At 41.0% G+C, this 15,435-nt stretch overlaps 1 protein-coding gene across 1 annotated transcript in view; it reads left to right on the forward strand.

Annotated features, from left to right (window-relative positions):
• The first annotated feature begins 7,799 nt into the window (after positions 1-7,799).
• SAMD3 (sterile alpha motif domain containing 3) overlaps positions 7,800-15,435 on the forward strand; it is a 43,917-nt gene continuing 36,281 nt past the window's right edge. Inside the window, exons 1-4 of the mRNA XM_054195857.1 lie at positions 7,800-7,878; positions 8,636-8,785; positions 11,286-11,298; positions 13,301-13,411. Of these exons, the coding sequence (XP_054051832.1) occupies positions 7,800-7,878; positions 8,636-8,785; positions 11,286-11,298; positions 13,301-13,411 (353 nt within the window). The remainder of the gene's footprint in view (positions 7,879-8,635; positions 8,786-11,285; positions 11,299-13,300; positions 13,412-15,435) is intronic.

The raw sequence follows: 15,435 nt of genomic DNA on the forward strand, positions 1-15,435 counted from the left end.
TAACGGTGAAATGGTGTTTTGACATTAGCACTCTACTTAAGACACATGCAGAAGAATTTCACACCTCTTTTGGTGATGTATTGCTTCAGTCTGACTGTCTGCAATGCAAACAAGACCTACAGTCAGAAAAGATTTATTTATAAAATGCGTAGGTTTAGGAGCCACAGAATGAGTGAAACAAAGCTACATCAGTGAACCCTTACATTTTCCCATATATGTTGTAACCGCCTGAGACTGAATCACAAAGCTGGTTCCTTTCAGCTATTTTGGAAAACAAGCTTAACTTCATTAATTCAGCACACAAGCATAACATGAACATTATATGCTTGTTTTGAATGCACTATATCTACCTATCTTCAGCCTGGAGTAAGCTGTTTGCTTTCTCTTGAGATTCTCACCTGGCCTCTCTCCTGGAGAAGACTTGTAAGCTGGGGTCAGGCCTTTTCTGACATCCCCTTCCCTCCAAACAACTCTCCCACCCCATTCTGTAACGGTTGACAGGTTGAAGGTGTAAAACATATTCCCAAATCCCTGCTCAGACTAATCTGAAGCAAGGATTTAAGAGCAGTTTTCATGTATCCTATGTGCTACCCAAGAGGCTCTGGGGCAACCCCCAGTGAATCTCTCAAACTGAGGGGTTCCTTTTTACATAAATAATTCAGAAGTCCTGAAAAATGTAGATTACAGCAATTAACTGTGGGCTTGTTAATTGATAGTCTGTCTGAGGATACAATCTCAGTAGTTCCTTAGACTGGGAAATTTACTCCCTTGTCACTAGAACAAATGGTTATACTTATTTAGGCCCTGATGTGTTTGGGGTAGGGCTTTCTTCAAGGCACCATCAATTGGCATAGCTGAAAAAGAGACAAAAAGCAGGATGAAACAGTCCTCTGAAGCGGGCTTGTAAATTCTTTTATTTATGTCATGATTACACTATCACAGCAAAATAGAAGTTTATGGATGTCTAAAATTTCCAGTTCCCTATCTCCATCATGCAGATAGAGATTATTGATTATCTTTCCATTGGTGGTTTCAACTAACGTTCTGGTATCAGATGTGGAGTGTTTACATTACTTCATCTGGATATGACAAAGAGACAGCAACACACAGGCAGTGCATGGTAATGACCAGTTTGGTGTGGTAATATTCTAAGAAATGGGCTGTGTATCCCCTAAACATCAATGAACTAAATAAATACAATCACACTGTGGGGATATCTATTTTGGATCCATACTGCATTACTTCGTTCATCCTTTAGAACACCTTATACCTAAAGAGTTGCACCAATGGATGCCAAATTAGTTAAACTGCAGCTTCTAGTGTATAAAATACTCCTATGAGACAGCCTGTTCTGTTTTTACCATCTAGCTCAATCATACCCAGCTCACCTGGCTTCATATGCCAACACAATTCCTTAACACAAAAATCCATGACTGACTGGATCCATCATTATGCATTAATAGTACAAAACAGAAAATGTGCATCGTGAAATGTGTTATACCTTAATTATTCATCATCATCTCCATATTCATGTCATGGATAAACTGGAGGAGGAGTGCTGTCAGCAGTTAGTAACCATATAATTCAGCAATCCTCAATCATGCTAAGACAGCAACCCAGAAGTGCTAGGTGGCAGCGCGCAGTGCTTAGCAGCAGTGCTCCACTCTTTGACTCAGTTATTCCTAAAAGAAATCGATATCTCTTGTGGGGGGGTGTGCATGACTTCTTGGTCCTGCCCAGCTCGCTGGGGCAGGGAGGAAGCGCTGGTGCAGGAGAGACAGGCCGTGCCCCCAGCCACCCCACGGCTGTCTGTCTTCAGCATAAGCCACACAGAAGCCAGAGGTGTCTTGGCCTGAGCTAATCAGACCTGGTTCCTGTGCTTCGAACACATTCACTTGCTTTACTCTTTGAAAGTGCTGATGTGCTGCGAGCATCCTACTAACTATTGATAAGGTGTAGCAAGCTCTAGTTTTCCCAGTTATGCAGTGACCACCTGAAAAGGGACCTCTGGACAGGCTCTCACTGGCTGGCCAAAACTGAATGTGTGCAGTCGCCTGTCTTTACTGACGAGGGCAGTTTGTTCAGTTTTAGGGTTTCCTTATACGTCTTCCCAGTAACTCTCACTCCTCTACTCCGCTGATTCATCCAACTGATCAAATGCCAGGAGAATTCAAAAACTTTGTTGAGGTTCATGTTTCTTTGCTGCCTGGTAAATATTTCTGGATGTAGCTAGTAGCTCTTTTTGACGTTGGGCTATCTCAGATGCGTGGCTGTGCCCAATGACAGTACACTTCACAGGCACCAGCGAAGACCCCTCTCAGTGAGATCCTGACTTCGGGAACAATTGAGTCACTGACAAAATCTTGATTTGTTTGATAGAGATGTGCAATTGTTTGTTGCAGTCAATGCTCCATTAAGATAGAAACTTTCATTGCTATAATGCATTGTAACAATGATAAGCCTATGCCTTGATGAATCTAGGGATATGGTTCCACTTTCTATTTTCACCCAATTGGCCAGGGAGTTGGTTAAAGGCACTGATCCATCCAAAACCTACCATACCAAAAAAAGTATATTTTCAGCTTAGCCGGCACTGCTGCTGATTGCATGATCACAGGAATAGCTGCAAAGAAGAGGGGTGGATTATGGCTGCTGTGATTTAGGGTACTGCGGAATCACACTGCCGGGTTTAAGTGTCAGAGGTCTCTGCACTGCTCAGTGACGGGAGCTGGAGTCCTTTGCTAAGCCAGCGAACAGTGACCTGATCAATAGCACTGATGGTCCTGGTGAGAAATTCATACTTCTGGGAGAAAAGAAAAGTCAGTGTGATATCACTTACAAGAAGAAGTTATTTTTTTCTTTAGTTTTCTGAACAGTCCCGGTGCTGTACTGAAGACCTTCAGTCTGATTGCTTTCTTTGTGGTATATTGTGGAGATTTCATTTTTGTGATTCATGAATTTTTAACCTTTACTTTTTTTTTTTTTTCCCTGTTCTCAATATCAAGTAACTTTGTATTTTTAATTTGATGCAATTTTCTTAAAGTTGAATATAAAAGGATTTGATTTTACAGGGGCTTAATTTCCAGAAGCTGTGTTCTTAAAAAAAAAAATAAAGGTGTTTTCTTCTACAGCTAAATGTAATATTTCACGGCTTGTGCACTGTTGCCAGTGATAGCAAGGACAGAGTCTCAACTGCATCACTATTAAATCACCTTAAAACAAAGTCAAGTGAACTTTCTTTTCTTCCTTTTAAATTACCAAATAACTTGTACAACTGTAACAGACAGAAGAACTTGATATTTGGGTTGAATCTTGTTGTCAAAGTGGAACAGCTCATTTTTCCAGTAGCACTGTAGGTAGTACAGATTAAAATATTTTTAAAGTTCATATAATAAAAAATTGGATACTAGAAATGGCACAAGTAATCAGAAGCACACGTATTAAAGAAAGAGTTGATTTTTTATAATATTCTTTAGAATTTCAGAATTAATTCCTGCAGCAGAGTGGTTTGTCCACTTGATAAGCTCAATATTCAGGCATGTTCAGAACCCTTGATACTCCCCTTAACTCTGATCAAGGTTTAGAAGGGCTGTCTGGCTTGTTCCCCTTTATCTACAGCTGAGCAATGGTTGTACATGTGTGGGAGGCTGGAACCTTAAAATAATTGTCTAAAAGCTTGCTTAAGCTTCTGCAAATCGATGGCAGGCTTGCAGGTGATAAGAAGCTTGCTTATGTCTATTTAGCACTTTCTGCAGACTATTCTTTTGCTTATCAGTCACCACCCAAGATTGCCCCCAGCTGAAAAAGGTGTGTTGCCCACAGCTGAAAAGGGTATAGGCCTTTGTCTATCAGAGTGGCTAGACCCTGTTAACCCCAAACTTGTTGAGGCATGATGGCTGCGCTGAGCCAAGTGCTGCAGGAAGAGCTCATAGGGTGACCATGTCAAATGACAACTAGCTGGACAAAGGCCACCATCATGCTGATTGGTCAAGCTACAGACCGACCTGGACTATAACAGCATGATTGACCCACCAGAATTTGAGAACTGGAACCCCCACTGCTATCCACAGATCAACAGGATGCTGCTGAAATTCCAGAGGACTGCCGAGATGTTGTCGGGCCTGTGGTGGCCACTATACTCTTGCTGTGCTCCATAATACTGCTTCTCCTTTCTGCCTTTCCTCTACTTCCACCTTTGCTCTATCACTTGTCTCAGTGACTATTGCTGGGGAATAACAATAAACCTGCAGTGAGCAGCATCTCACCTTGTTTGTGTCTTAATCTCATGCTTGGAACCATTGCAGACCTCTCCTGGGCCCAGTATAGTCAGACCGGGACATAACAACATGTTTTCTTCCTAGATCATCTTCTTCTTCACTGTTAGGTGATACGAGTTTTCTCTTGCATCTGCCATACATTTGTATGTCTCCTGACCTTGCCGCTGCATAAGTCTTACTCTACAAGAGCATAGAAATGAGAATGGAATGGTTCACTTTAAGATTTGCTCCCATATTGGTATTTGAATTTTCTTTTCCTCCCCTTGCATTGTTTCTTTTGGCCATGTCTGTGAGCATTCAGTGCAATGCTTCGTGCTAGTGTGTGCCTGATAAATGTCAGCAGTAAGTTGTTGGCATTTTCTTCAGGGAGTCGGGAGGGTGACAGAAGTGCTCTCTTGGAGTATTTCCCTTTATGTTATTGAAAAGGCTTGTGGACAACTGATGTTCTTTTCATGACAAGGCAGAACTGGATCCAAGATCGCATATTCTGCCTTCCATAAAGTTGCTTGAATGTATTTTTAACTATTTTTAAAATAGGTTGGTAGTAAGTGGAAAGAAAATAATAAAGTCTCTGTAATGCATACAAAGATAAAACCAAATTAGGAGAGTGTCAAAAAAATGCACATGGGATACTTTGCTTATATCTTCGGTATGCACCAATTCCTATTCGTCATGCCTGCAACTTTGAGACGTGGCCCTGTAAAAATGCACCATATGGCTGTGGTGTGTAGATGTGCACGCATCATATTCCTCACTCTTGTACTAAAATTAACGTTAATTCCAACCTCAGTGACATCCACGTAGAGGCCTGTTAAAGGCTGTTGTATTTGTAGTCTGTGATGCCATAGACTCTCTCACAAGTCAACATGTAAAGGAGATGTAATAACTCACTTTTCGTTTCTAAAATGTTTTGACATACAGATTTATTCATTTAGAAGTGTCACTTCAAGCTGATGGTAGCTCGTTACATCTTCTCGTAAAACAAGCTGCATGGTAAATTAGTGCATGTGCAGTATGGATCTGCCAGCACAGGCGTGCTGGTCAGGAACCTCATCTCTTGCTACTGTGTAAACAACTACATCAGCAGAAACCTATACTGTAGATAGGTCTTTAGCCTGATCTGATTGAAAAACAATATTTTGATCCTTCAGTCCTGAAGGATTTTACAGTAAAAGCAAGTGCTGTCCTGACTCATCCTAGGGAAAATTAATTTTCATTAATTTCATTACTTAATTTCATTAACCAGGGCTGGTTAGATCCTAATGATAAACATTCACCCCAGGTATTTGAAGAAACGGTTTCCAGTGATTGGCTTTATTTATTAACAGATAGGGATCACTCACAGTTAGAACTGTTCTGAATTTGACTTGAAGTCATGCTCTAAATTGCTAAATTGCTGTCTTTAAAATGTTGCCACTGTTGGTTTTTTTTGTTGTTCCGACTTTTAGGAGCTGATTGAAGAATATAGATATTCCCGTGTTTTACCACATTGAGCAGAGTCTTTTGATGCTACTGTAATGAACAGAATCACTAATGAAGGCAAATACCAGCATCCGTTCTCAGTTTTTCTCGTTGCCTCCATGATGCTGCTAGAAGACTGGTGTGCTGTTTTCCTAGCTCCATTATCTATGGTATATGGCAAGTAAGTGAAATCATTTTTGAGAAGCATTGCAAAGTATTTGTGTGTAGTGACCCTTAATACAGATAATCTGATTATTTTTTTTTTAACAGCTTCTAAACTGTCACCACTTCCTTCCCTGCCCCCCTAAAGTGTGCATTTCCATGTGAAAGCGGACATTTTGCTGTAGAGTCAGCCACACAGGGCTGAATGTGCATATTGTTGTGCATGGCTGTAGTTTGCTTGACACTTTCTGAGACATTGGTACCTGTTTGTCTGCTTTAGCAGGACTGTTCTAGGCTGCCAGTCTTCTTAGAGGATGAAGCAGTGACCTTTCCACCATTTTAATGTGTCTCTACTTTTACAGTGCTTGGTTGATAAGGCAAGTATCTTTCTGCTTTGCATTTGGTTTTATCTTTCAAGTTTTTTGAGTCTCTTTTTTTGCCCTACTCTTTGCAAGGAAGTAAGAAGTGTGACAGGAAGGTGTGATTTTTAATTTACACCAGAGTTCTCAACAAATAATGACTTTTCACACCCTGTTATTGCTGCTTAGCCTGGGGGAGGAGTTGTATGGCTACTGTTGTCATATCAAATTAAATCCACTCCTGTAATTCAGAAAGACATTCCTCTTAACCCTTTTAAGTTGCTGAAGTCTACTGGCACAAAAGCATAAGCTGAAGTGCATCTCTTTTGGGGGTCTCTGCTGTTGAAGGATGGAAGCGGAAATGTTTTTACTCAAGGATAGTGTGCAGCTTTTTTTGTAGTGTGGTGGACAAGATCCTGATGAGGTTTGAGTGGGTGAATCCTCATGCTAGCCTGGAGTTCGCTGCAGACTTGGGGTATGTGTGTGGATGTATTTTCAGAAAGGAAATGTTTGGCCAACAATGCCAGGCACTTGCGTTCTCATCTGAAAAACTTGCTTGAATAATTTCCTCTAATGTTGTTTGCTGTGGATTGCAAGCATAGTCATGGAGCACTTGGTGCTCCTTTCTGTAGTAGAGTTAAAACACGTCGACAACAAAAGCATCCTCGGAGAGAGTTTTCTGCTGTCAAGGAGTTGGCAGAGTAGAACAAGCTTTGTCTTTATAAGTAATCATCTTCTTTCTCTTGAGGACGTTGCTGTTGATTTTGGCATGCGATTCAAGCCAGTCCTCGGTGGAAGGGGTACACGGTACGTGCCGGACTGATCCACCCGGGGGTCGGGGTCGGTGTCGGTGTCCGTCCTCCGGCCCCGTCGGCTCCTGGGTACCGGCTCCCAGCGCTCCTCCTTCCCAGGGCACCAGCAGCATCTTCCCAGGGAGCCCTGGAGCCTTAAGGATAGGACTAGCAAATAACAGGAGGAGTAGTCCCCTCCCCTCCATTTTCCAGCAGCTTTATTGCCCCGAATTGTTGGTAATCGAGGGTTAAGTATTCGATTGAGTACCTGCTCCTCGGTGGTGCAGAGAGGGTTAAGGTGCTTGATTTACCATAGACATATATGTGACAGACTCTTCTCTGATGGTGGGGTGGGGTTTTTTTCTTTCTTTCTGTAAGACATCAGCCATTTCCTGATGAGCGTGGTGGTGGTGAATTTCACACCTTTTTTCTTCTCTGTGTGGAAACCTGGGTGTTAATGGTACTGGAGCAGGTCGTGTTTTATAAGGAATGAGGCTGTCTCTTAGAGCAGAGGGAAAGCAGGGAAGGGAGAGGAGGTGAAGAAAGGGATCCAAGGCAACTGCCACTTGCAACAGGCATTAGCTGGATTATTTCGCACTACTTTTCTTCAGAGCATGTAAATGTAGCATTATTTCCTGAGTGCATTTTTTCCCTATCAAATGTTGGAGTTCAGTTTCGAGTTCAGCATAAAAAAAAAAAAATCCTCTCTTTTCATTTCACAGTGACATTTAGCATTGCAACACCTGAAGATGGAAAATTGGTCGGTTGATCAAGTCTGCAACTGGTTGAGACAGAGAAATTTAGCAGAACTAGTTCCTAAGTTTCGTGGTAAGCATTTTTGTTGTTTGTGTGGGTTTTGTTTAGTGTTTATTTCTATGCCTTTAATTGGCACTGCCTACCTTGGTTTGGGGCATGTATATATATGCTAACTTTAGACTTTTACAGAAATTTATTAGAGTGAGAACTGACATAGATCTGATAAATCAAAATAAGTGTGCCGATTTATTATGAAGTCTCTGAGAAACGCTGGGGGATGAGATTAAGCCTGCATATAAATAGATACACCTCAAATCAGAGCTGGCAGTTTAAAAGGCTTGACAGGGCCTATTTTATATTGTATAAACCTTTTGAAATAATGCAGCTGTAGTGTGTAAATGTTTTATGTCTGAGTATATAAACAGTCTACAGAAGAGTGCATGAGAAACTGTTATGCGAACAGGCTATTTGTTGTGTGCTCTCTTAAAAAGCTTGCTGTCCTTCATTAATGAAGTAACAATCTGCTGGGGTCTAAGCAAGGCCTGATTTAAAGCATTAAAATAGTCGGCTCACTGCTTCTGTATGCTTCAGACTTGGCTTTTTCTCAGGGGAAGGTATCTGGTGAGGGACCAGGACTCCTGGCACTGTTTGGGAAAGGACAGTATCCTTTCCTAAGGATCATCTTTTTAGCAGTTGAAGAAGACCATCAGCAGTAGAAAGCATCGTTGCCTTTGACCTGTCCTCCATCATCATGTTTTTAGGCATAGAGAATGTTGCTGTAACTATAAAGTTATTTCACAGTAATTCTTTAATCCCCTTCAATCTGCAGAAGAAGAAGTAAGCGGAGCAGCTCTCCTGGCTCTTAATGATCGTATGGTACAGCAGCTGGTGAAGAAGATTGGGCACCAGGCAGTGCTGATGGACCTGATTCATAAATACCAGCAACAAAAGAGTGGGCTAGAATCCCTTACGCGCTCTTGTGAAAGAGCTTCTCCAAGATTTCCAGAAGTTATCAGTGGGTAAGTTTGTACACGGCACAGAAAATACCAGTCTGGGTATAGCTGTGTTCTTTCCATAGCATTTTAAAATTGGAATTTGCTAGCTCTTCGGCTCTAAGTTGTAACTGTTTTTATACTTTGATCATCTCTAACAACATGTGAAAAGCAAATGAAGTTTATTACCTTGTGGTTTTAAACAGGACATCAACAATCCTGAACAAAACCATTAATTAATTTAAGCTGCTCTTAATTTCCAGTTTTAGGACCTAGTTTTCATTTGGATGAAGCATTGTCAAACTTCCACTATGGCTAAAATTTTCTGTATTTGCGATATTAAGCTTTTGGAGCACTTACTTTTAAATGTTTGCAAGTGAAATCATGGTTTAGCCAGAGATAGTGTTTGTGTCACGGGTGTATTTAAATTCAGTCTCTCAAAGGAAGCTCTGAAATTGATCTCGGTGTAAGCATTTAATAATCCCACCGCGTGGAACTAGATAGATTTTTAGAAAACAAATCCCACAGAGATTGTCTTGACTGATCATGTTCTGCCTCTTGGTTGAGCAGGTTTCTTTCTTTTTTGTCTGTTAGTTTGGGGTTTCTTTGCGGGGGGGCGGGGCAGAGGTTGTTTGTGGTTTGGTTTTTTTTTTTTTGGTTGAGTGTTTTGGTGTAGATTGGTTGTGGGTTTTGGGTTGGTTGGTTGGTGTGGTTCCCCTCTATCCTCCATTCCCTCCATTCCCCTCCCCTCCATTCTGATCTATTGTAAGTCTCGCAGGATTATTTTTTTTTTCTGGAAGTCTTGCCTGAGGAGAGACATCCTGAGCTCTCAGAGCGTCTCTTCTAAGCCCAAGAATCCTGACAGGAGAGAATGCCTTGCCATGGATGCAAAATGCACTTTTTCGAAGGAAAGGACTGGCACTAAACCTGCATTAGTACACAGCAGTAGCACGGTCGGAGCAGATCTGTAGAGCATTCTCTGTAGCGTTTGCCTTCATCCAAAAGGAGTCCAGGTCACACACTCTGAGGTGACTTCACAGCGCAAACCAAAGCATGGTAAACGGTGACTGGGTTATTTCCAACCAAATTGCATTCATTAGTAGAACTAAACTGCTCACGTAGATACATCCTCTAGTGCTTGTGGAATTATTTATGAAACCCCTGCAACCCCTGGGTAAATAGTCCTGCATCGTTGGAGGGAAGAGGGGGGTGCAGGAAGAAGACAATGTGACTGCATGTATGATTTATCATAGACCTGAAGTATGCAATCACAGCCAGTTTCAGTTCTCTGTACCAGGGTCCTGCCTCACTTGATTCATAGGAAGCTCCATCTTTGGAGGTAGAGCTGGTGTCTGCTGTGAAGAAAGCTACTGTATCTGGGCCCTGTGCTTCATCCAAAGTGTGGTAGATACATAGTGATTTAAGCAGGGGGATTCAGCAGTTTGAATGCTGCTTCAGATATTTAGGTTTCACCCTTGACTTTGTCAGGGATGTTTGGCTAGACTGTGTCTCTGGTGTGACTGTTCCCTATGTGCTTCCCAAGCCCTGCAAGTTAGGCCTTACTGTCTCACAAAGAGCATGCAGAGGGCACAGCTTTTCTGTGAAGTTCCGCAAACTCCAAAAAAAATCAAATGCAGGAAATCTCAAATATTAGTGAATATAATTTACCTTAAAATCTTTCCCTACCTAGCCTTCTTGCCTGGAAAAGAAGATGCTGGTATTCCTCTTTTTACAGGGAAGTTAGGTAACTAAACTGCTGTTTCTGAAACATTTTCTCTCTCAGAGTTAAGAACCACAGACTAAAGATCAAGCAGGTTTAAGAAATGCATTCAGTCATGTATTTTAGGATGAGTGAAAAATAAAGTTGCTCTATGCAGTTTGGGGTATAGAATGATGAAAAAGCTCCTACAATAAAAATTATATTTGTTATAAAACTAAAAGCTGTATCCTCATATGCAGGTAGCTGTGACTCTCATTTCTTAACTCTGGAGTGCTTGTCTTAGTGGTGTAGTTTGAAATTATGTTGTCTGTTCGGTACGTCTTGAACAAAATCTTGTAAGAGTTAATTTCTTTTGACATAATTCAAGGACTCATGACTAGAATAAAGTGTACAAGACACTATTTTGAAGTACAAAATTATAGTTTTTTTTGTAAACTGCTTTGACACAGAGGAACAGAATATGTGGAAAAACCAAAAATTCATAGATCATGTATGTGAAGTGAACTCACGTTTTGCTTGTTGCTCCGTGATGTTAGGCTGAATTGCAGTCTTGGTCTCATGAGCAAAGTCATGACACTAAAGTTCACAGTAGCATCCGTAGCTGAGTGTGGTCCCACAGTGGCAGGGGACAGCTGTGAAAACTGAGTCTGAGTGATACTAGTCCTTCTCCTGCGGTGCTTGAGCCCAGGTGAAAACCAACCACCTTTTCTGTTTTGCAGAATTATTCCTCAGCAAGGCCAGTTCTCAGAACTAGCTCATCCTGGCAGTACCAGTGCCAAAGTGGAAAAGGCATTGGTCAGCCAAAGAGGCGGGGGAGAAAGCAGCACTATAGCAGTCTTCTTCTGGGTCAGCTGAAATCACTGTGGAGCTTCCAAGAGCTGCCAGTGTATTTCCCTATTGTATTTCTGACATGAATGCTATCTGCAGTGCTCGTTGGTGCACTCCTGGCTGGCCGCCTCTTTATCCTGGTGTCCTTAGCAAGTCTTCTAACTGCGTGTGAGTTGTACTTAGCTCACCTCTCTGCTAGGAACAGAAATAAAGTCATTTGTTGGACACGGAGTTTTGAGTATGGTAGGTGAACATGGTCTGTGTGGATTTGTGAAGGAACACCGAACGTGACTTACATCTCCAGCATCTTGGATTGGGACACGGAAATAGCATCTTGTGTCTGTTACAGGTAAGGTGGAAGCATTCTGGGTCATGCAGCAGAAACTGTGTTTATGTGGGTATGAGGAGCTCACGCAGATGTTACCAGGTAGATATCAAGATGCTTTCCAATTCCAAGATCAATTGTTTGTAGGAGCCATATAGACAACATACTGCATTTTTCTGGTTTTAACTGGATAGCTGAAAAAGAGATGTACTGATTCATGAAAAGAGGAAACTCCCCTTACAAACTTGGCAAACTTAGTGTCACTTCCAATAATAGCCTTTTATGTGTCAGTGTAGCTGAGGCTGGGACAATTTACAAAGCATCTTTGGAGTTCAGAGTCTATGAAGAGATGAGTTACAGAAAGGAAACTGTGCCATCCAAAAAAAAGACTTCCAGGTGTCATAACTTTAGTTTTTTCAGTGCATGTTTACATTTCCCTAAGCCTGGTTCTAGCAAGTCTCAGTAGGGCTTCAGCACCAGCCCTTGCACTAGCGAAACTTCTGATAGTGTCACCTTAGTGGCCTCAATAAGAACATTTTTGTGCTGTTTCCTAATTGATTCAGTGAGAAGCTGGAGAGCCTGTTGGTAGAGTGAAGTGAATCTGTGTTTGATGTTGACTGACATCTGTTTGTACGCAATATGCTAACATTGAACAATGCCTGTAATCGTGTTCCCTCTTCCCCGTTCCTCAGGAGATGTTTAGCCTAATTGATTATTGCAAAAATTACAAACCCAGGGAAGAGCCTCTAGGATTTGGCTAGCAAAGTTACTAGCTTTGTTGCCAACCTCTCTCATTGTCTGCGAGCCAAAAAATGGTTGATGACTGCCATGAATTCTTGACAGCCTAATGGCAGCCCCTATCTTAGCTCTGCCCTGCCCCTGTGCAGGGTGAAACCATTGATGTTGGCTTCTACAAGCAAAGGGTGAAGAAGAAATGACTGGAAAATAAGGAGGGAGAGAGGTAGATGCACAGGTTAAATGCCAGCGTTTCGAACTGGCTTATAGATAGCAAAGTGGGTATCTGGAGTTTTTGGTGCTAGTGACAGGCTAGAGTTGGAGCAGACAGCCAGGAACAGAGGGATGTGAGACCAGGTGGCATTCAGGGATTTTCTAGAGAAGTGTAAAGCTGACCCAAAAGTTCAAGAAGGGCTTAACCCTCAAAAACAAATGCATGTTCAAGATTCTAGTCGAATAGAAACCACCTTACCATACTCTAAATCTTCCCCTGCCCTTGCATATTGTAATGGTTAGTTATTCCCAGAGTTTAGGGGATGCCAGGCCATGAAGATGGCAGTTATCCTGCAGTGCCGAGAAGATTTATTTTTGTGGGGTTTTGTAACCGTGTAGTAATTAGGATATCACTAGGCAGTATTATTTACAGTTATCCTTTTAACTTGTCAGAGTTTGATAATTGAACTGAGAGATTGATTAAGAGACATCAGCATCATGTAAAATCATGACTATTCAACAAGTTAATTTTTTTTCCTTTTCTATTTCTGTCACTGATGTTTTAGAACCCTAAAATACCTCTTTTCTATATGCTGCACAAAACTTGACGGTGAAAATCTTCTTCCTCCCCCCCCCTTCCTTTTCTCTCTCTCTTTTTTTTTTTTTTCCTTCTTCTTTCAGGGCTATTGACAGACAAATGTTAAATTCTTCTCGTCCTGTGGAGCAGAAAAAATATCTGTGCACAACTGAAAATGAAGAAGGACTAATTGATCACAGAGTGCTAAAGCAAAAGTGAGTTTATAATGCATTTACTAAATTTCCCTTACCTTTTGAAAATGACATAAACGTTTCTTTTTGCTTTATTAAAAGTAAACACATACTTTATAAAAATTGATCTTAATTATTGGAGGCCGGGTTCAAGTGTATTTAGAAAACAGCAGGAGCAGAAATTTATTAGGATTTGCCTGAAAGCAATAGCCAAATGGTATTTTTTCTGCTCTATATCCTTAGTTGTTGCTCACGGTCTCATGTTGTCTCATGCAGAGGGTGAGACACAAGTCTGTCTTTATTTGTCTAGTTTTTAAAAATCCTTTTTTAAAGATGTGTTTTCCATAGCAATCTGGCAAATTAATCATTACAGAGTGCACTATGGCTATACAAAAATATCATGTGCTTGAGGTGCCTTAAATATAGCACTTGGGAAGGTAGGCATGCTGGTTCCTTTTGCACACTCATTTTCCTTGAGCATCAAAATGTGTCGACTTAAGCTGGAGGCAAGGGGAGGAGGTTTTGGTGTGTTGGGGTTTTTTTCTCTTTCATTTTTTTTCCCCACATATGCTTTTCCCCTTTGAGATGGGCATTTAGTGTTGAAAGAGTCTCATTCCTCTTCGAGGAAACTGTTTTCTAGTTTGCGAAGCTTTCTCTGCTGCTCATTACCCCACTTCGTTCCTGCCTGCTATAATTTCTCCCCCATAGATGTGACTGATGGCTTAAGGTGAGGTCTTTCTGTAAAAATGTCTATTTTATCACTTCAAAAAAGTAACAAGGAGTTAGGGATAAGGCTGTCTGGGAAACAGAGGAGAGGGCTTATTAAATCACGTAGTTAACACTTTTAAAATGCAGCTACAAAAAAAAAAACAAAACAAAAAACCCAACGCCAAAGATCCTGTCAGCATTGTTGCCAATGAAACAAACCCAAATCACTTAATAACCCTCACAATAAACCATTAAAATTATCTTGCAATGATGGTTTTTAGCTTTTATTACCAAAGGATGCTTATTTCAAATTAATGATGAGTAATTTGCCTTTTGCTGTATAAAGAGTTTTAAATGGGTTGTGTGAATCAGCGTAACCCAGAATAGATTGGTTTTAGGAAATGTTCTCAGCAAATGTTGTCAGTAGGAACTATCAAAGGCCCCTAATGGCCTGTTAAGGGAAAGGGACTGCAAAAGAGCAGTGCCAATTTACCCTGGGGCGAAGGAGCAGAAGAGGAGGGAAGTCTGCCACTGTAAATGGAAGTGCCCCTTCTCGGTGAAGTAGTAGATGCCCTAAAAGTCAGTGGAGCTGTGATGATGCGTAGTCTTGAAGTTCTGAGTAAATTTTATGAGGGATTCTCTTTAAAGGTCAGATGAGAAGCTGGCAAATGTCTTTCTCCAAAACAGCTCTTTTAACTGACTAAGAGGATGGAACTGAGCAGCCCTTGCATCCATGAAGTGCTGCACTAGGTTCATCCTTAGCTATATGTATTTGTTGCTATTTAGGTATGTCTATGACTTGACCCATACTGATAAATGTGATATTACGGAGTTTAGGTTCGGTATTTTGGGGTTTTTTTTCTGTTTTCTTCCTGCCTTCCTTTCCCTACAGCACTCACTCACTGCATTTTCAGCAACTGATGGAAAATTTTAATGTTTTATATGCTTGAGGGGATTATGCCAGCTATAAGTAGGTTGTGAAGGGCTGAACAAGGTGTTTGTTTTAGAAATTTGATTATTGAGACAGAAAAAGTTACTTTGACTATAATACAATGATAGATTCTTAGCCTAGAGTATATAAGTAACCCCCCTGTCTATTCTACTAATATAGTTACTTTGAAAGCTGGGTGGGTGGGTGGGTTGGTTGCTTGTTTTTTCACTTAATTTCCAGCCTATGGATTTATGTGCCATGGTGAAAAGTGGGTTTTCATGTCAGATTAATGGTGGCTATTTTTTGTATTTCTGCATAATGTTAATCTGATATTTCTATTATAGCAAGAAGTGAGTTTTCTCCATTGCTTTAAATTTGGAATTTTTAAAGTCTGTGCATGTGTTTCTCC

Source organism: Rissa tridactyla, chromosome 3 (genome assembly GCF_028500815.1).
Source record: "Rissa tridactyla isolate bRisTri1 chromosome 3, bRisTri1.patW.cur.20221130, whole genome shotgun sequence".
NCBI classification, from domain to species: domain Eukaryota; kingdom Metazoa; phylum Chordata; class Aves; order Charadriiformes; family Laridae; genus Rissa; species Rissa tridactyla.